Source organism: Grampus griseus (genome assembly GCF_964374135.1).
Source record: "Grampus griseus genome assembly, chromosome: 5".
Taxonomy (NCBI): domain Eukaryota; kingdom Metazoa; phylum Chordata; class Mammalia; order Artiodactyla; family Delphinidae; genus Grampus; species Grampus griseus.
This window is the reverse complement of record NC_138998.1, coordinates 21,160,227-21,182,377: the sequence shown is the minus strand read 5'-3', so window position 1 is coordinate 21,182,377 and position 22,151 is coordinate 21,160,227. Positions and strand designations below refer to the sequence as shown.

General features: G+C 35.4%; 1 protein-coding gene across 1 annotated transcript in view; it reads right to left on the bottom strand.

Moving 5' to 3' along the window:
* Positions 1-260: 260 nt before the first annotated feature.
* Positions 261-22,151, bottom strand: part of PLSCR5 (phospholipid scramblase family member 5) — a gene marked incomplete at both ends in the record, with an annotated part of 31,618 nt that continues 9,727 nt past the window's right edge. The window contains 6 exons of the mRNA XM_082654650.1: positions 261-299; positions 2,829-2,990; positions 4,608-4,769; positions 6,803-7,023; positions 7,956-7,998; positions 12,400-12,563. Coding sequence (XP_082510776.1) covers positions 261-299; positions 2,829-2,990; positions 4,608-4,769; positions 6,803-7,023; positions 7,956-7,998; positions 12,400-12,563 — 791 coding nt within the window. The remainder of the gene's footprint in view (positions 300-2,828; positions 2,991-4,607; positions 4,770-6,802; positions 7,024-7,955; positions 7,999-12,399; positions 12,564-22,151) is intronic.

Genomic DNA, 22,151 nt, shown 5'->3' with positions numbered 1-22,151 from the left:
CTATCATGCATTCACAACCAGATAATTGCTTCATTATATTATGCTTTAATAAATATAATAATTAACATTTTGTTACCAAAAAAAAGCCAATACTCAAGCCATTCAGAAATGAAATCCAGAGCCCAGGGGATTTCTAGAAGAAAATGAAAAAGAATTAGCATCAAATATAGACCTCTTCAAAGGGAAAGAGATCATTTAAACTTGTCTTTTACTTACTGAAATCTGTTCTGCATATTTTATTGTTTTTGTCATCTTGCTTGTTATAATCCAGCTAGCGAATGTTCAAAGAACATAAAATCCTACAAATAAATAAATGGAATATGAGTGAATTTACAAAAAGGCAACAAGAGTCTCACATGTAAGCTTTGATTACATAAAGCAATTATGTTTCCCAGTGGTGCTCCAGGAACAGGTGATTTATCAGTAGGAGAGAAATCAAAGTTTTTCGCTTCATGACACTTAGATGTCTAATTTACAGAGTACAAGTAACTTGGAAACCTTATCTGAATCAACATGGTATCACCAGTCAAATTTGGGGTGATCAAGACTTTTTAGAATTAGATTGTAGGGCAGTCTGGGTCAGCGTGGGAAGTCGTAATAGACTCTGACCTTTAAACAAGAGGTAGACATATCATTATGGACTTTGTGGTCAGTAACTCGGCAGTCATCTGAGGAAGTATACCAGAGGGAACTTTGGCGGGGAGGGGTCAGAGTTGTGTGTTGTGTAGTGGTAGCCTCAAACAAGAAGAGACCAATAATAAGATTACACTTGTGAATTTTGCTGTTTGGATCGGGGAATATCCTCACACCAACAGCTTTCTAAAGATCTCTCACCACAAGGTAATAAAATGGAGACAGCAATAAAGACAATTCTTGGTGACAAATTATCTTAAAAGCTATATTGTCCAAAAAAGTGCAAATATTTTATGATATTATGGTAAAAAGGAAAGGAAAAGCAATGGATAGGAGCTGTCTGATAGTCTCAGTGAGTGTGTTTCTCCCTCAGACACTGGAGTTAAAAAGTTATCCTTTCAGATTATTTGGATGTTATCTAGATCAGTACTTCTTCAGTTTATAGGCATAGGGAATTGTTGACAGTACATTTTTGCCATCAGCTTGTTACATAAAATAGGTCAGTAGGGCAGATTAAAGATAATCTATTTTTAATATAAATATTAAGAAAGGGGCTTAAACAGGCCAAATTAAGGTTTTGGGAAAAGGGCATGTGTGTGTGTGTGCACACGTGCGCACCTTTACGTGCATGCACGCACATGATCGCTGGCGTGTTTGGTGTCGAAATGCAGAAATCATCAAAAAATAGAAGGGGTGAGCAGGAAGTGGCAAATTAAAAGCCTTACCAAACACGTAAGGAGAGTGGGAAATTGAAAAAGTATTAGGTGACAGGCAAAATTGACTGGACTTGGTTAGATCTGTAGATGAAAACGGGAATTGAGGGTAAGTGATGACTTAGTAAGTATAGAAACCTAGCTCTCTACGTATTAATTCTATGTCTACCAATGATAGGGAATGAATAAGTTAAAATAGTTTCTCTAAGCTGCTGGAGAAAAAAATCCTAATATATATATATGGTTTTTTGTTTGTTTGTTTTTTTGGCTGCACTGGGTCTTCATTGCTGTGCACGGGCTTTTTTCTAGTTGCAGCAAGCGGGGTCTACTCTTCGTTGTGGAGCACGGGCTCTAGGTGCCCGAACTTCAACGTTTGTGGCTCATGCGGGGGCTCAGTAGTTGTGGCTCGCGGGCGGTAGAGTGCAGGCTCAGAAGCTGTGGTGCACCAGCTTACTTGCTTCGCGGCATGTGGGATCTTCCCGGACCAGGGATCAAACCTGTGTCCCCTGCATTGGCAGGTGCATTCTTAACCACTGTGCCACTAGGGAAGTCCCCTAATATATATTTTTAATTAAACTCTAAGTATCCATCAGTGATGTCACCGGGGAATTATTTTTAGTTAATATAATTCCCAAGTGTCTCTAGAAGAGACTAAGTAAATAGGACCATTTTTTTTCCCCCACAGCAGCACACGTTAATATCACCATAAGATTAGGATCCTAAAACCCTGAAGAATAACAAAATATGAGAGGAGGAATGTACGTTTATTTTATAATTCCATGAGCTTTTGTGAATGCACTGAAGATGGTAAGCAATGAGGGAGATATCAGAAGAAAAGTCAGGAAAACCAGCCCAAAGGCCAATACCTTTGGCACTGGTATTACTTGACTTCTGTTCTCCTATCACCAATCTAGAAGAAAATGTTTTTTAATGAAATTGGAAGTTGACGAGAAAGGACAAAGACATCTTATCTTTGTACTAATAGAAACTGATACATCTTAACTCATCTCTGCCTACTCATGTATCTATGTACATATTGGAAGGGCAAGAAAACAGTACTTTTCACATTCTGAATATCACCTAACTCCTTGGTAAGCTCTTAAGCAGTTCTGAACTTTACACAGGATAAATAATATGATATTTAAGTTTAAATATTTTTCAGTGAAAGTGAAAATAAGCCAAAAGTCTAAATTAAAGTTGAAAGAGAAGGATAACTCATGTTTCGAGAAATGATGAGTAGGATGTTGATGGGGTATCAATCCTTGAGGAAGAGGGGGTATGAGGGCCACTGGAGGACACCTGCCTAATAGAAATGCAGGCTTGTACATTCTGACTTCTGAAGAATGTTGGCCCCAAACTAACCTTCTATGATTAAACTTACTCTTTGGAGTAAATGCTGTGTAAAACGGGATTGGCTCTATAATAATCAACAAGGGAAAAGGAAAGAAATAAATCACCTTTACTCTTTAAGACTGCACTTACAAAGAGAAAACAAGCACCAATCATGGCTGCTTTGACTGTCACATCTAGATCTGCAGGAACGTGAATTCCAAAGTTGTCAGCATTGGTGAAGACATCGTTTACGAATCCTGACCAGTACTTTGAAATCTTCCCAATTGTAAGCTTTTCGTTAATGGTCTTCACCTTTGAGAAGAAAATAAGAAGTTGTAAATTTGAAGGTGATACAGATGGTTTTACATTTCTTCATATATTTACTTCATGAGAGATAGGAATTATTTTATTCATCATCTTTAAATGACAATTCGATGGTACTCATTCCTTTATATAAGCATAGGTTTGTAGATTTAACTTTCCAGTTTACTCTTCAGGAATTTTGCTTTTCTGACATTTTTTAATCCATTGTAATTCATTTATTTATTTTTTTTCTTTTTGTTTTTGTATGCAGATTGAGAATTTAATAGCCTCAAGTAATTGAGGACAGGCTACCACAAGATGGCAGCAGGTACATAGTCTCAATTATATGGTCTAACCATGATTCCTTTACCTGAAGTCCAGATTTTAAATCTGAATTCTTCATCAAAAAAGAAAAATATGTGAAATATTTTAGAAGAAATTTTTTAGAAAAAAATAATTTCTAAGTACAATTTATAACCTTTTAATTTTTATTGCTAAGATTTTATAATTACTAATATGTTTAAATATTATCAGTCATTGCTCAATTTCATTTTTATATTATACTCAGATATTTACTAGGTCATTCCTTTATAACTAACCCTAAGTCCTATTTTTCATTCGAAAAATTCTCTGGGCTAATGTACCACACAGGAAATTCAGACTAATTTGACATCAAAAGTCTATAGTTCTTTTTAGCTAGAAGGAATCTACAGTTAAACTTTATCCACTATTCATTTGCTTGCCCTGTTTCTCATTCAAAGGCTGAAAGTGATTCAGTATAAACTTTCACTTTCTGTATGGGAGTAGAGGATAGAAAATAGAGAAAGTTACTTAGGCCATGTCTATACCATGAATAATGAAACTCTTAAGCTCTCCTCAATCATAGGGCATATTTTTATCCTTTACTCTTAGGAAAGTTATACCAAGTCTTTTTGGCGTGGGCTGGAGTTATGACAGCTCATTTTGCAAAATGTACATTGTATTCTAGGTGAATAATGTTCCCTGAAATCCTGCAACTTTAATGTCTTATGTGGGATATACATGAATGAATGGACTGAAATGAAATGAAATGAAAAAGAAATACATACTTTAAATTAGACTATATCCTCTAGGAAAATCTGTTAAGATAGTTCACATTCTTACACATTGAATTTGCAAGTAATTAGTGTTTTTTAACATTCAATTTACACAAATATGTTTACATGAGAATAGATTGTTTTACAAAATGAAGTTAGCAAGTCTTATGAGCATAGCTTTTGAATTAATGGTATTTTAATGGAGTGTGCTCTTGAGATCAGGACTGGATATGTTACCACCAGGGATGTAGGAAAGAAGATGTAATTTTGGTGATTCTGAACTAAATATATTTGCTTTATACCATAGGCACTATATTCCACATAAATCAAATTTTTGTAGTATGTTTTAAAAAAATTCTTGAACTTACTATCTCTGGAATTATGAGTTATTATTGGCATGTACAATATTACTTGTTACATTATTTCACAAATACATAATTTTCTAAATTTATTTCAGAGATGTTTCATGATTTGAACATTTTAAAAATTGAATTATGTTGCAAAAAATCAGGACCTAAGTGAAAACGGTCCTTCATTTTGTCAATCATACCTCAAAATCCACATCGCCAAAACAGCCACATGTTGCACAAGGACCAACAATTTTCAAAATATCTTCTTTGTCTGCGTTTTGGATTGCGAATTTAGGCAGAAAGGGGTCCCACTTCTGTGCAACATAACCAACTATAGTACCAGGAGGGGCTTGGATTTCTAACTGTAAGAAGAGATAATAAAATAAGATTTCCTAAAGTTGTTGTATTTTAATTTTACTATAATGTCAGCTTACTTCTAAACAGTATATAAAAGCTTCTAAATATCTGCTTTTATCTTATACTGGTTTTTTTTTTATAATTTATAGAAACAAAGAAATTCACTATATAGATATGTGTTCTGCATTATGCGCTAAATATCCATGTCTTTGATCTTCCTTCCCTAAGGAGAACCTATCCCAAAGCTGTTTTCTGACCCTGGGACACTGGCTTCTTTGCCATTTTGTTCCAAGTACAGTAATTGATCAAGTATTGAAGATGTTTCCATCCCCTCTCAGTTGTGGCCACAACACACATCTATTTTTAAGTGTCACTTACTGATTATTATGGACTTTTTTCTCTTTGAATTGCCAACTTCTAGCTTCTCTGTGCTCAGTTAAAAACAAATGCTTCTTGCTCAGTTAAAAACAAATGCTTCTTGCAGAGTTACACACCAATTTGATTTGTTTCATTTTGTCCAAAGTGTTAAAGACTAGCACTTGCATTTTCAGGGCTGACTTTAGTATTTTACTCCATCATCCTTTATTCCCCTGATTTCTTTATTGTCCATAATATTCTATTTCAACATATTTATGTAACCAAATCAAATACTTTGTAAAATAAGCTGGAAGTGGGTGAAAATGATGAACATTGTTTGCTTTTAGATCAAACCAGCGCTCATCATCTGATCTCCTTTTGTCTTTCCTTATTTGTTAAGTTCATAGTCTTATGTGTATGTCTGTAGTGTTTTCAGATGGACAAATGTGGTTTCAACAAGTCTTCTTAGAATTATATAGATTTGTTCTAGGATAACTTTTAAAGTAACTGATGTGATTTTAACCAAATTAAAAAATATATTAATCAGCATTAGGATGCGTCTTATGGTTAAGTTATATGACATGGAGCTACTTTGAAATAAAACATCAATTATCAGAAATTTTCAAATGGGCATATATTCTGGATTATACTAAGTTTAGCATCTTGGGGCATATTAGATCTTGAATATCCCCAGTAAAAGTATAAAAATTCTTGGGCTCCGTATATAAGTACCTTAGCAATCCTATCACTTAGCCAGGTAATTGCCTATAAATGGAGAATTAGCTTCAATATATATTGTGAGAAACTTCTCTAATTAAGGAGAGTTCCACATTACTATTTATTTCCCTTTGTGCTACGTAGACTATTTATACATAGGTCCTCAATAGAGAAGCTTGGGCTTGAATAAAGGCACCTGGTTCAAGTTCCATCTATTGTATCTTCTAGATGTGTGATCATAGGTAAGGCACCTCCACTCTCTAAGTCCCAGTTTCCTCAATTGCAAAATGTAGAGAGTAAAATCTATTCCTTCTAACTTATAGAGGTGTTATGATATCAAAAACATCAAAGTAAGTATATTTTCCATATCAACTTAGCTGCATCATGTCAATGAAAGTTATTACTATAGACCTTTTCGTGATGAAAATCTATTATATATTAAAAATATAAGAATCAGATGATTCCCTCTAGAACAAGAACATAGTCTTTGCTAAACCTTGAAGTTTGTCATAAATGGGTGAATGGAACCTGAGATTCTGTACTAAAAATAATACCTACCCAAGAGAATACTTTAGAAGAGTTTAGTATCACTCAGCACTCCCTGAACTTTGCACCAATAAGAGAAGAAAAAGGGTAGATTTGCTTAATGGTGGAACTTATAGCTATTACAATTACGTGGCTAATACAGAGATTCAGGAGGATGTGTCTCATTTACATGATGCATGAGCTGTCGTTACCGATTAACATCACAGAAGCCACTATAGTTTTTGGTTGGAAAGGAAAAAAAATTTAGTGAATCACCAAATCCTCAAGCTGTTCTGATCCTAAAGGAGCAACATTCTAATTCAACCAATTGAAAGGTTAATTGCCCCATATCTCCAGATGAATGCCATTTATTTAAGAAATAATTGCTGATCTTTCCAAACATGGAAAAATACAAGCACACCCAGAGCCAAAGACTAACCTCTTGTAGGTAGCAAGGGCACCAGCAGCTGTTACACCTCAAGGGCCTGTTGACTGTAATCACCTCTCGACCGGAGTTATCGGTGATCTTCAGAGTGCAAGATCTCAGTGTGGAACAGAAAGTACGATTGAAGCAGATGCTTTCCTCCACTGCGAAGTAAATTCTTTGTCCCAAGCTGTTTTTAATCTCATATTTGTTGGAGGTCTCAGTGCCAAGTATCACTAATGGAGCAAAAAAAATAATTATCAAAATCATGCTTATTGCTTACTATCAAAACTTTATGTGAGTAAAAATTGTTGTGTTATTAAAAGAAAACAGAGTGTGTGATCAGTTATTAAGTATATGGTATCTTATTCAGACAAATCTACTTCCGTGCTCGAAATTTTGAGGATTTAGGCATAGAAATAGAAGTAAACTCTGAGAACAAAGTTGTGCAATTACTAAATTTTGATTACAGATATATGACCTACTTGGACACATATAGTACCACTTTTCAACTAGGGAAGCAACGTTGTAAAGAAGAATCAAATACTCAGATAATAATTCTATCACTGTTATGGAATTTACTGGGACAACTCACACTGATAGTAATGATTTTGTCTAAAATCTCTATCTGCTATTATATCTACAGCTGCATGCTATCTATTACAATTTTGACATATCTTAGTTAAGGACAAAAATACTTGATTAATTTGAATTCAGTTAGTCATCATTGTAAATTTGTGTATTGTTACATGATTTGCCTATTTGACGAATCTCTGACACTATGATAAAACATATTTTGTTTTGATGATTTTTTGTTATTTAGTCTCAACCTTGATTTCCATGTCTGAAATTACAGCATTAAGAAAATTTAAACTATTAGCAGCCATGGAAATGACCAAATAGTTTTTATTACTTTAAGATTAAAAATAATATTAGATTCCTAATGACAATATCATCAAAGACTTGGGGAGTTTTATGCTTTTATGTTTATCTATATCAGACTAATAATTTTACTTTCAATATTTATTTTATAAAATAAGCCTAGTGCTCTTTTTAATCTATCTTAAACATTTAACTTTATCATTTATAAAATATTTAGATGTAAAGAAACTTCTGAAACTTAAAACATTTCAACAGTTTTAATAATTACAGAATATAATATACTTACTTCCAAGAAGCTCCACCTGCTGGTGTATAATTATCAGGTCTAACTGTTAAAAGACGACATAAAGGAAATAAAAAGTATTACATCACAGGTCTTTGAAAACCTTTGCAGCTATTACTATTAACCTGTTTACTAGACTACCTGAAATTAGATGATTTTCATGTTCTCTGTGAGGGAAATGGTTGAAAACAGCTCACATTTTATAATGAAAAAGAAGTTAACATGGTTTTTATTCAAGTAAAATTTAAAAATTACAAGAACCCTGAAAATTTCAAGGCAGAATTGCCCAGAATAACATTAGCAACTGTGATTAGCTCTGTGTGTTTTTCTGTGGTAATCAGATAAAAGTGTAGCTCTTGGAAACAATATCTTTGAGAATATTTTTAAACAATCTGAATAAGAATGCCTATAAGGTTTTAAACCTCTCTCTCTCTCTCTTTTTAAAAGAAATGAACCAAAATGAAACCAAACAGTAATGACCTGCATGCATGGCCTCTCCACTCAGCCCTATAACTCTACTTTCACTCTGTCATGCAGTAACTCATTCCTCACAGTGATGAAACGTCTTTGTTAAAGCTGAAAAAAGCTATTCTTTAAAATTTTCTCATTCACATCTTCCTTTGAACTAGGGGAAGAAAACCCAGAAATCCTGCTGATGCCAGCAAAGTACCAATTTAAGCAGAAAAGAGTTAAGCCACTAAATGCATGACACATTAAAACTTGCCTATGTAATTAGAAGTGAAGTTAATTTACAGAGCTAAAGTAGCCACAGTTGAGGAGTGACTTATTAAACAGAATACAGTACAAACTGCTTTTTAAAGGAAATATTTAAAATATGTTCTTAGAGTGAATTTTATTTGTGTATGTTTTCATTTTGATATTCAATACTTGAAGATTCACTAAGGCAAAATCACTGAGTGCAATGCTGATTATTACTTTTTTAAATGCTTCATTTTCTATCTTGCCTTAAAATTTTCTTCACTTTATTCTCCCTTCACATTAATATACTCACTGATAACTTTTAAATGAAAGTAATCGATACTAACAGTTGGAATTGATTGGGCATCACAAACGCAGAAAATATAACATTACCTTATTTCCTTCACTCTCCTTGTATATCCTGAGGTGGAGGTAAAAACTAATATCATTTCTTCTATTTAAGTCTTATTATTGATAAAAGTACATGTGACCTCCATTTTAAGATTCACAAAAATATTTTTTCCAAAATTTATGATTTAAGATATTCTAAAACATATTTTAACAACTATGACAAAGTTTTTAAAAAAAATTTGAATCGGTCTTTGTTGTGTAGTATTGTTAGTTCTGTTCTCCTCTTTTGAGGAAAATGGAGAGTTGAGGAAAGAGAAGGGGTAAGCTTCAAAAGGACATGCACGATTATTAAGCAGTGGATCTATGTAGGAGTAACTTAGAGATAGAGAAGGAGTATGGGGACAGAAGTTAAGTTTGAGTTTAGGAGCTTTGACTATTTGTGTCATGGATCAAGTTTTCAGCCTTGAAATTTAAAGACTATTGGTTGAAAAGGGAAGTTGTACCTCTCTAATACCTAATAATAGCAGTTGTTTATTTAATGACTACCGTGAGGTAGTCACTGTGCCAGATTTTTTGACATAGTGTCTGATTTAATCCTCACACACATCAGAGAGCTAGATATCATTCCATTTTACATGTGAGAAAACAATCCCAGAGAAAGGAAGTAGTTTGCTCAACGTCACAGAGCATGTATCAATAAGTGGTTAGACTGGGATTTGAACCCAGGCAGTAATGCCGCTGATTTTGACGTGCTCTTTACTCTGCTGTACCACATCACTAAACTAATCTTAGGAACTGGGAGAAACAATTCTTAAGTGATGCTATGGGACTTCTGAGTACCTTTCCTCCCTATTTACTCTTATACTCACCCATCCTCTGTAATAACATTTGACTTAATCTACCTCTGTGGGCAAACGTCCTGGATTTGAGGGTCTTGGTTTTGGTTGTTCTTGTAGTTTCCTTTAAATCGCCCCAGGCCACTTATAAACCATGGTCCAAAAGAGCCCTTTTCATCTTTTGCTATTAATTGATGAACTAGGAATTGTTGGAAAGTCTAAAGAGATTGTGTCATGTATTCGGGTGTCAGGGCAAGTAAAGGACTCCTGAAGTATGAAAGGTATAGAATGGAAACCTAATTACAGCCTTGGATATGTAACTAAGAATCAATTCTTATGTATAATTTATCAGGTTTACAGGTATCATTGATTCCATTTAATACATGTAGCAAAATAAATGTGATCTTTACATGTGTCCTTGTAGACTTTGATTCACTACTCTTAGCTATAGGTGACTAAATTATAAATAGTTATCCTTTGACGCTTATAGGATATAATGTTATTGACTATTATGAACATGTTAATCCATCTGGAAAGAGAATGTATTGGTTTTATTCTTAAGTTTAACCTACATGAACAACATATATATATATACATGTCTAGACATATAAGTATGTGCATGTACATATGTATGTATACACACACACACACACACACACACCGCTTGGGAGTTTATTTTCAAATTATTATTGGAAACATGATTTTCAGTAGTAGTCATTGGATAGTCTTGATTAAAGGAGAATAGATGATTTTTTTAAAATTTTACTTTGAGTTTTTTAACTTAGAAGGATTTTTATTAAATATTTTCCTGTTTGTTTATTGAAGCATGTACTATTTTCAAATGTTCATAGTTTTATTTAACCTTATGGTTTTAGATAAAAGTTAACTCATAAAATTCTTTATATATATGTTTCTTAACAAACTAGTAGTAGTAAACTTTCAAAATGTGCATTCATCCTTTTCTATACGCACCACTTTAAAGCAAATTAGTGTTCTTTTAGTATAAAGATTATACATTTTCTTTCCCTTTGAAGTAAAATAGCCACCAATTTGTGGCATGTTTTTGGTTTCTGAAAAAGATTACCAAAGGTGTACGTTTGGAAAATTGACTTCATTTTAGAACTGCAGCCAACGGGTTCATATCTCTATCAAATATGAAAAAAGTGTATTCATGTCAAGCATCTGGCTCCGGGTGTGTCATCATTCATGGATGGAAGAAGACTATGTGATGACCATATGTGATCATCAAACCTCAGCCCTCTGGCACTGGTATATCACTTTTATACTCGGCGAAACCTTGTCTGACAACATTCCCAAACAGCTTGCAGCAGTTAATCAACTCTAGTCAGCTATTACAGCTGATCCTTCCTGCAGATGGAAGATGGTAGGTTAGCCTTTCCAGCTCTTTTACATATCTCCCTGAGCTCTCCAGTCTCTAAAGTACATTTGTCTGCCAGTGGGTTTCTGGAGAAGGCATCTGCAATTATAAACATTTTCCCGGGAACATATGCTGCGTGCAGCTTAAACCCTATCAGGCATAACAGAAATCTCTTGCACCTTAAGGGAATTAACACAGAGATTTGATTTTGATAAAGGAGATAGACTTCATAGTTTGAAAGAGTGCCAAACAAGCTGAAAATTGCAGCAGATGTGCTGACATCTCAATATTAGTGTAAGTGTATTTCTAATCTTTTGTAGGATAAATACAAAAGCAACAATAATATACATAAATATCAATTGCTATTTATGTGCCGTAGAATTCAGGTGATAATATTTCTTGATTGATTTATTATAAGGCTTGAATCATTGCTTACCCTCCAATGACTAGAACAGTGGCTATACCTAATGATAATATGATCTTTCAAGCAAATTGGCCTGGAGATGCAAGAGCATCAGAAGACAACGCTAACTTGATAGGCTGATTTTCTCTTGGATTTCCATCCACCTTTTTGAGATTCAGTTGAAGATGTTGAGCTCTCAGCTCATTGCAGAAGTCTCTCTTGAGTACTTTGATCTTTAACAACGTTTCTCTTCTCTGTACACCTGCGCAAATTAAAATTGTGTGCTTATCTGGCTCTAGTACCCAGCCTTGCATTTTTTGTCATCATTTTTTGTCTTTGCCAACGAGGTTGCAGAACGTTTGGGTGAGAGGGACTAGGTTTTATACCATTAATGTGCCTTGATTAAGACAGGTACTCAATGTCCTTAATTAAATAGCTGTAGGTGTCTAGACATATTAGACAGTTTCTCCAGGCCAAATGTGCTGACACCTTGAGCAATGAGCAGTAAAATGATAAATGTGCTAAACAGCTCAATCGAAAATGTTTAGTGTTCTTCCTCTGACAATTAAATAAGGAAATTAGAAGTGACCATAAAAGAAAAATGTTTCTTCCCAAATAACAGAAATAAATAAAAGACAGATTTTATAATTTCATGATTTATAATGCTTTTCTCACTTCAGTAAGTTATTTGTTGAAGTTCTTCAGCCTTGATTGAAAGGCAAGAAATCAAGTTTATATTCATTTTAAGGGCAAACACTTAGTAGAAATAGATAAAAGCACCTGGCTTAAATATTCTAGACCAGGAGGGAGACTCCCTGGTGGAGGGGGACCCCGCTGCCACACTTGGTTCCCTGGATTGGAAGGTGAGATGTGAAGGTCGTGGTCTGGGTCTGAAGCTCCCGGAAGAAAACCAGGCAGACTTCTGCTTCTTTGGTTCTGTGCATCTGCAAGAGAATGACCATCCCAGTCCGTATTTAAATGTAGGCCATTTTATTTAGTTTGTCTTATAATATTTGCTTCCTCTTAATTCAGAGGGTGGAGTATCTCCCACAGTAGCCTCTCACTACAGTGCCCTTTCCTTCATTTTTCCTACTCACTGTCAGCACCACTTGACCCTGAAGCCAGAGATAAAGGACTGTGGAAGACTACCAGAGGTAGTTGTGAGAAAAGTTGGATAATTTGGGCAAAATAAATGATTTTAGAAAGTATATTTTTTGAAGGCAAGTGAAACTTCTATTCAAAGAGCTAAAAGATTATACACTGCAAAAAGAAAATCAATGGCAAAAGAAACTAGATATTCTCTACTCATAAAAGGATAACCTTAGACATAGGTTTTAAATCATAACTATGACTTTCAAGCATATTCTCCCTTCCTCAAACATTATGAAGGTGCCTCATAATTTCCAAGGATATTTTGTCTCTTTTTGTCAATCATACTGCTATGGCTAGATGTAATTCAGGGCCCTTATACTTTAGCCTGCACCAGAACCAGCTGGGGGGCTTATTAAAACACCCATTGCTGGGCCACATTCCAGACTTTCTAATTCTGTGGTTGGAGTGGGTGTGGAGCTTGAGAATTTTGCATTTCTAACTAGTTCCCAGGTAAAGTAATGCTGCTGGTCTGACGATATATACTTTGAGAACAAATGGGAATATTTGTAACTAATTTATGAGCTTCTTAAGGGCAGTGTAATATTTAATTTAGCTTTGATTTCTGTGTTTGGTATAAAAGCATCCGAAAAAATTTTGACAGTATGAATCCCTTTGTAGCTCACCCAAAATTACAAATGATAAAAGAATTACAGAGTTCTAAAATGTTTGGCTTTGATTTTTTAATCACCTGTTTATATTATATTATATTATTGCCAGGTAAAATTGTTACTATTTCAATGATCTCTTCGATTGTAATTCGGAGATTTGCTATTTATACTGCCTTAGTCTGGAGCCTAATATTATGCATAAGACATGTACATGGTGCGTGCAAAATTCTTCTTCTTTGTTAAAAATATACTTTATTTCCTTTCTACTATTATTTTTCCCTTTTCTTCTCACATGACTGCCATTTGGCTGTCTCCCTCATTACATACCGTTATTTCTTTCAAAGACTATCAGTGTTTTTACTTCTCATCTTTATTAAGCCAAATTGTCAGAGTTCTCACATGTGCATTCATTTCCTTTACACTTTGCTGTTTTAGCTTGAGTGTAGGTATGGAGCAAGCAAGGTTCATGACGGGTGTTTTCAAATATCAGAGAAGCCATTATGAAGAAAAGTAATTTAGACTATTTTAAAAACCTATGGGGCTTCCCTGGTGGCGCAGTGGTTGAGAGTCTGCCTGCCGATGCAGGGGACATGGGTTTGTGCCCTGGTCCGGGAAGATCCCACATGCCGCGGAGCGGCTGGGCCCGTGAGCCATGGCCGCTGAGCCTGTGTGTCCGGAGCCTGTGCTCCGCAGCGGGAGAGGCCACAGCAGTGAGAGGCCCGCGTACCGTAAAAAAACAAACAAACAAAAATGATGAATGGGAAGGACAAGGAAACTGGCTCTGGATTAATATGAGGAAGAAATTTATAACAGATGCACAAAGATTTGGATAAGCACTCATTGTACATATACTAAGATTGGAGTGACAGCTATATAATTCACAGTAGATGAGAATGGTCTCTCTTCAGCACTGATACCCAGGTCCATGTAATGTGTGTGTGTGAAGGGGGAGGAGGTATTCTTCTGAATCTTTTAAACCTCTACAAAATAAATCTGAAGAAAGGACTGATTTTCCTTTGGAGATTATAAATTCCTCTTCATTCATTTCTTCTCAAGCACAGCCTGGGTGAGCATCTGATAGGGATTAAAAAAGCCCAAGCAAACCTGGTGAAGGAACACAGGCACCTAAGGAGTGGTCCTTTGGACACTGACATAAACTGTTTCTAGTAACAATTGGCTCATTAAAGTCATGTGTACATTTGGTGTTAATGAGGGACATTAATTGCCAAATGATTCATTTATTCATTTAACAATAAGGTTGTGGGAAGAGACCAATATGGATTTCTAAGATTATACTGGTCTGTGACATTAAGAATTTGGACACGCTTTAGGGGTAGGAATGAATGGAAGCAATCTTGTCATCTGGCCCCATGAAAAGAGAGCTCCACACTGATAATATTATAACAATTTGCTTCCCCAAAGGCCCCCATCCTGAACTCCTCTCAGATTTGGGGCAGACACAAAGGATATAGACTTTAGAATTCCTCTTGCTCTTAGCCCTTCTCGAGAGCTACTAACTGAGTAAACTGAGAGGAAGACTAGGTAACACCATGTCAAATCTGGGAGAGGAGCAAATGGCCCCTACCGCAATAACAGCTAGAAAATAATAAAAGGCAACAAACATCCTTTCTTTGGCATTAGTGCCAAAAACACTGTTGTCATTGACTTTCAGAGAAGCAGAGACAAAATTGTGATCTGGGGAAAACTAGTTCATCATGATAACATTCAGAATAGTGGTTCAACTTGGGAGTGGAGGTTCATGGCTATTGACCAGAAAGGGAACTTTATGAGGTGCCAGAAATGTTCTGTATCTTGATCTTGGTGGTGGTTACACAAGTGCATCCTGATTTTTAAAATCATGAAGCTTAAGTTTGGTGCCTTTATGCACTTAACTGTACACATGTTATCCTTCAATTAAAAAAAATGTGTAGGGATTAATTTCTAATAATAGCTGATAGAAGACTATTAGATTCTCTCTCATTGCCAATTTTATTGTTGAAAAGATTAGCAAATTACTCCAATTTTATCTTGTAAACTATTTTGCTGTGACAAAACGTGGTAGATTCTTGAGTGTCTGGCAAGTGGCCCTACATTTCTGACCCAGGTCTTTAGGTCCTTAGATGTCATGGCATTAAGAGATGTTAATGCACTGGGGCCCAGAGCAGATCATGTCCAAAGTCTTTACTGGGGAGTAGAGGCTCAGTTAGAGACTGCTGGGATCACCATTCGGAGATCACTTGCTTTCTCTTCTGGGATTTCAGCTCACATTGGAGCAGCACAGCCTCTGAAGACCTAAACTGAAGCTTCTGTTCAGTTTAGATCATCCTGGAAACTCCTGTTTTTCTCAAACTTAAAGTCTGAGACCAACCTGTTCTTAAATTGTGTTTATTTATACTAAACCAGGGGACTCCAGACCACACAAATATTTCCTCAGTTCTAATGGCATCCAGTATCCAGACTGTCCTTTGATTTAGTGGTGCTGATTGACCTTCCTACAAAATGTGTGAAATGTCTAATTAGCCTGTATTCCCTGGAAAAATGCTAATTGCCAATACAGTTTCATGGGCCAGAAAACATCATGACATTATAAATAATGTCTTTAAATATATTTGAATAAAACTCCACAAAAATATTTTAGGTAAATAATGATGATAAACCAACTTGCCCCCTAAAACCAGATTTCTAATTCAAAAGGAAACTTCATTTTTCACTTCTTTTAAGTAGTATAGGGTCTCTCACAGATGTTTTACCCACTTCATCTGTTAAATATTTTGAGTGAGATGGAGCGAGAGTGTTAGTTTTCTACCGTAAGTTTTGCCTCTAAGTTTAGTCTTGAGCCCCTATCATTACTGAACATCACTGCTTTTTTGGTAGATTAATCATATTTTGATCATAATATTGCTTTCTAGTCACAAGTTTCTTCAGAGACTCAGACCACCAAATGAAGAAGGAACTCCTTTGAATTTCTATCTGGCTTTGAATTTCTATCTACTCTTTTAAAAATGTATAACTAGCTTATAAATATTTCACATACTCTGCAACTCTTTACCTTACAGGCTGCAGTTGTTGCTGTAACTCTTACTTGATAAAGTGATGAAGTGTTTTGGACTAAGTCTTAGTGTCAGTCTTAAATGAAAGAAAGAACTTGCCAAGATTTTTTTTGGCTGTCTTCAAATATAAAAATGAAGTACACATGTATTAAAATTCATAATTTTGATGTTTCACGTCTATATTTTACAATTTGTTTGAGCTTTCCCAGTGATACTCAGGGACTGGTGTATGCTACATGTTGACAAAAAGTGAAAAGATTACTTCCTTTGTTCCAAATTAAATATCATCCAAAGTCTATTTTGATAAAGGAAGCAAATAAGCATACATGTTTCTCTGAATGGATCATTAATTTAATTTAGGATATTTTAAATTGTGAACTCTATTATCCTATTTGTAATTAGGTTAAAAGGTTTCCACTAATTATACTAATCATAATTCTTCACTTTCATTATAGCCTAGAGTTTAATGGTTTCTTCTGATAATGGAATGAAAACACATTATAATTTCATTTTTATATCATTTCACAAATATTTTTTGTGAGATTGCAACCCATTACCTAAAACAAGCACATCCCTTGTCTTCTGAGAAGTTCTTTAAGTGAGACAACACTAATGATATTTGCAGTTTTAGGGATTTGAGGAAAACTTACCAGTTCCCCCTCCCAAAGTCTTTAATCTGCTTGCTTAGTTTCTGTTTGCTTTTTAGATATAATTTACCATCAAAGAAATTTTGAAAGATTTTTGCTTCATAGTTCAGAAATCTTTACTTCTAGTCCATTAAATTTACTAGGATTTCCTGAAAACACATGTTTAATTCTCTATAAGAAATGGCTGTATCACATATTTTAAACAACAAATGGGAAATTTTTAAATATTGAACTGTACTTTAACACTTTTTAACTTATGTGTGAAAAGTTTTCTACAAATCCCTTGAAACTGGGAATATCAACTTGTCTTTGTGTTTGGCATTAAATATTCCCATTCTAAATTTTATTCTGCAGCTTTTCACATCAAGTCACTAGGTTTATATTTATGATAACAAAAACACTGTTTGCATCTTAACTTTTACATTCTATCAGATAGAGGGTTTTTTTAAAAATGTAATGCAACATGCTCCTTGGAGTTCAAAGTTAAAAATTCCAACGTTGAAAAGCACTAAATGACAGGTTTTAAAGTATCAATCTCACCGACTGTAACACCCTTAGAACTGTGTATTTTCAGTCATAATATAAGGAAAAATTTATTAGCTGCCTATATTTACTCTTACCTTTAGAGGCCATGAATATGCTGAGTCAGTTCTTCAAAGGCATGCAGGTTAAAAGAAAAGGCTCCTCTTGCAGCAAAGAGAGAAACACAGCAGGCATAAAACTTCAGAGGGTATCTGTATACTTCTTGTCAGCTTACAAATACCGGAGGAACGGAGAGCCTTGCTGTTTCCAGAGTGCTGTATTTTATCATTTTGAACAACAGGGGGAGACAAAGCTATCATCAAAAGTAAACACTATTCAGAAACCATCATCCCACTTGGTGGCTGAAGGACCAATTTCAAAATAATAAAAACCAGGAAGGAAAATATACAACATACAACATTCATTTTTATGGGCCTTATTTCCACTTAGTGTTTAAAAATTACTTCTTGGAATATATATTTTTGCCCTCACTACTATAATAGAAATATTCTACTTTTCTAATTTCTAGAAATCTCCTGTACCAGAGTCTGTGATAAAACATTCTTATCACATGTAAGTTTCTGACAGTTATAAATAATTTTTTTTAAATTTTGAAAATGTTTGAACGGCAATATTTTTATGTTGACTCTGGATTTCTCCCCACTTTCCTCTCCCCGTAACAAGGATTATTTCCTACTTTTTACATACATAAATGAATATTTATTTTTAGTTGAATTTGATTAATCAGGAATTTGAAAATAGAAACCTTCAATAATCTCATAGAGTTAAATGAAACATACAGGTAATATTTAACTGCATTGCACACTGAGGGGAAACAAAAAAGCACTGTAAACTTGACTAGACAGTTCATATTTCTAAATGACCATGGAGATTTTGCTTACCAAGTCAGTTGCCCTGGATGGCGTGATTTGCAAAGGTTGAACTTGTAGGATATACTACATTATCAGCAACACTGTCTGCTTCTAAAAATAGTTAAGTGTCCTGAGAAGGCATGGATAGTGATGAAAAATTATGAAGTCAGCTCACAGGCTGTAGACAGCCAAAAGTTTGGGTTCTTCTTATGTGGCAAAGAGATGTTTCTTTTTGTTGTTGTTTTGAAATGTTCGAGGTTAAAATGAGCTGCCATTATTTGAGTTATCATTTTGCAGAAAATGTGTATAAATATGATTAGTATTTTTAAATTAAATTATATGTTTCCTAAATTTCTCAATGTTTGCCACAGGCATTTGGAAAAACTTTGATCCAAAGAAACTAAGTTGTTATTAGCACTATCAAACATGGTATTTTATACTGTAGAGCACAGGGAACTCTACCTAATGCACTGTGGTAACCTAAATGGGAGGGAAGTCCGAAAGGGAGGGGATATGTGTATGGCTAATTCATTTTGTTGTGCAGTGGAGGCTAACACAACATGGTAAAGCAACCATACTCCAATAAAAATTAATTTAAAAAACATGGTATTTTAAATTATGGTCATAACAGACCAGTTAATTTTGACTTTCAACAGAGCACCAATTTTGAAACAAAATATAGAAACCTAAGTGAATTAAACATATGTTTTGGCCTATATAAGGCCAACCATCTATGCATTTGGACATGGCCATTTGACTCACTGAATCTTTCAATATTTGACCTACAACAAAGACTTTCCATCTAACTTGATGATGTGTAGGTACTGCCTATTTCTTCCTTTATACTTTCTTCCTCTGTCCTGCCAAAGACAGCACCAACGTCCTTTCTTCTTTTTAAAAAAGGCCCAGCAGATACCAACCTGAGGTCTCCCCTTCCCTCCATTCCTTTCGGTTTCCCAGCCTTTCTCAAGGAGAGACTTGCAAACCCTCCTTAAGGGACCTCCCAGAGGTTCAAGTGTCCTGTCACTGAGTGTTCCCACAGACAGGAGATGTTGCTCCACAAGTTGCCCTCAACCCCCATCCTGCTGCTTTCCTGCTGCCATTCACCTTCACAGTGCTCTCATTCCAACTCCCCTAACACCTGCCGCCTCTATGGAAGAACCGGGACCACTCTCAATACTCCAAATGGTCACACAATCCTCCTACCCCTGTGCTATGAAGCCCTGGCCTTTTTCAAGCAGCTTCAGTTTTATTTCGCCAGCAGGCTACAGTATTTCAGTCTGCTCCCTTGATTCCATAAAATATAGACAGTACAAGTTGGGCATGTCCAACAGACATAACCCAGGGCTTGATGATAACATAGTGGGATTGAAGTACACAAAAGGAGACGCGAAAATGAATATTAGGAAATCTAGTGTCAGTGGGCCTGCCCCTTCCCAGGAAACTCCCTACCGGTCTCTCTGTCATGAGCCTCAGCTCTGCTGCTCTGTTGTTTGGGCGTGCTCATCTACTCAGGATGTCCTGCCTTGCCTGTCCTTGTCCCCCCGCTGAAAGAAAAGACTCTATATCCTCCATCTTCAGTTTCAGCCAAAAGGAAATGAAAAAAAATTCCATCATAATCTTGACACAATCATGCCTGCCCATGGCCTTTTCCCAGGACCTGTCAAAGCTATTTCAGAAGGTCCATCCATTCAATGTTACATCACTGTTCAGAACTTCCCTATTATTTAATTATTTAGTTGTGAGATGTTTGACTTAAATTTTCATGATTGAAAAGTCTCACCAAAATAGTTTCTCTCAGTACAAAGGGAGAGATTGCCTATTTATTTAAGCCTATATAGTGACAAATAAGTGCTACCTGTTATACAACGAAACGAAACAAAATCAGCAATATGCTCCCAATGACATCCTTTGCGGAAAGAGTATAGAGTGCGTTAAGATGTAAGCCTACAGGTCTGGGGCAGGACCAAGGACCAGGACTAGTAGGAACTGACTTTTAGGCTGTTTCATCAGCTTAATAGTTATTCTGCCTCTGGTTTTACTATAAAAGTATGTGTTCCTGGAAATTATATACATACATACATACATAAACATATATATGTAAATATATAACTAAATATACATATACATGAAGTGAGAGAATTACTTGTTTTTCTTGATTTATATAAATATTATTTTAGGTATAACTCAAACACATTTTAGTCACTTAAAATTATGTTTTTTAAAATTTATGGTAATGCATAGCATTACTTTGTTTTCAGCCACTGCATGTTATTACATTTTATGAGTATAATGAATACAATTTTTGCTCATTGCCATTTTAATGGATGTTTAGTTGTTTCCATTATGTAAGGCAATGGTTCTTATGCACATGTATAGCAGTCCTTTGGAAGATATATATCCAGAAATAAAAATGTTGGCTTATGGGATATGAAGATCTTCATTTTTACTAGGTATCACTGAATTGATCTTCAATGGTCTTGTACCAATTTACATTCCCAACAGTAAGGGATAAGAATTTCCATTTCCACATATCCCTTTCAACACTGGCTTGGTCACCATAGTGGGGAATATCTAGTGGACTCCTAAGTATTAATTTATGAGAAGGCACCATCTAGAAGTCTTAATTACATTATAATCTTATATATGTAAACATGATTGCATGTATTTATATTTTCAGTTGTTCCTATCATACTATATCATGCAAGAATAATTAATAGCAAATTTTACGAACAGCTTATCATACAAGTAACTGCTACAGGTGAGGAATGGTATGGTAATGGACTGCAATTTAGTGATAACATAACTCCTTTCATTCAGTGAGGCTCATGGTTGGATCTGCTAAAACGTGAATCCACTTTTAGCAAACTTGCAGCACTTAAGGCATGCATTCCTATGCATAAATCTTATCTCTGGATATATAATTTCCCATACTAAAATTCATTGTGAAACAATTCAGGGTGGGTACTAATTAATTAGTTAACACAATCATGGGAAGAAATATCATTAGTATAAATGTTTTTTCCAGAGTTATTTGATTTGCAACTACACTGTGGATGTAAGATATCCAATCTTTTTTTTTTTTTTTGCGGTACGCGGGCCTCTCACTGTTGTGGCCTCTCCCGTTGCGGAGCACAGGCTCGGGACGTGCAGGCTCAGCGGCCATGGCTCACGGACCTAGCCGCTCCGCAGCATATGGGATCTTCCTGGACCGGGGCACGAACCCGTGTCCCCTGCATCGGCAGGCGGACTCTCAACCACTGCGCCACCAGGGAAGTCCAAGATATCCAATCTTTTAATGCGAACTTGGATGTGTCTTCCCTGGGAAAATACAACTCCTATTTCAGCAGCCATCTGTCCACATGTTGCAAACCTCCTATCAAAGTGCTTTTCTTTGCTGTCTTATTCAGACCTGCCCTTTTGAAACAATGCTTCATTCATTCTTTCAATAATTATTTATTAACTTTTTACTGTGGGCATATCATATGGAGCCTACAGACTGTAATGATATGACCTCCACTCTAGTGGAGGATCACAGCATAGAGATGCAATACTCCTTTTGTTTTTTTAAAAAAGTAAGAGTCAGTTACCACCTCCTGAAAATAAAATGACACAACTCATACTCTCTCTGAAAACCAAGCTAATCAGAATCAGTAATGTATCATTCAAATGAGCAATTCT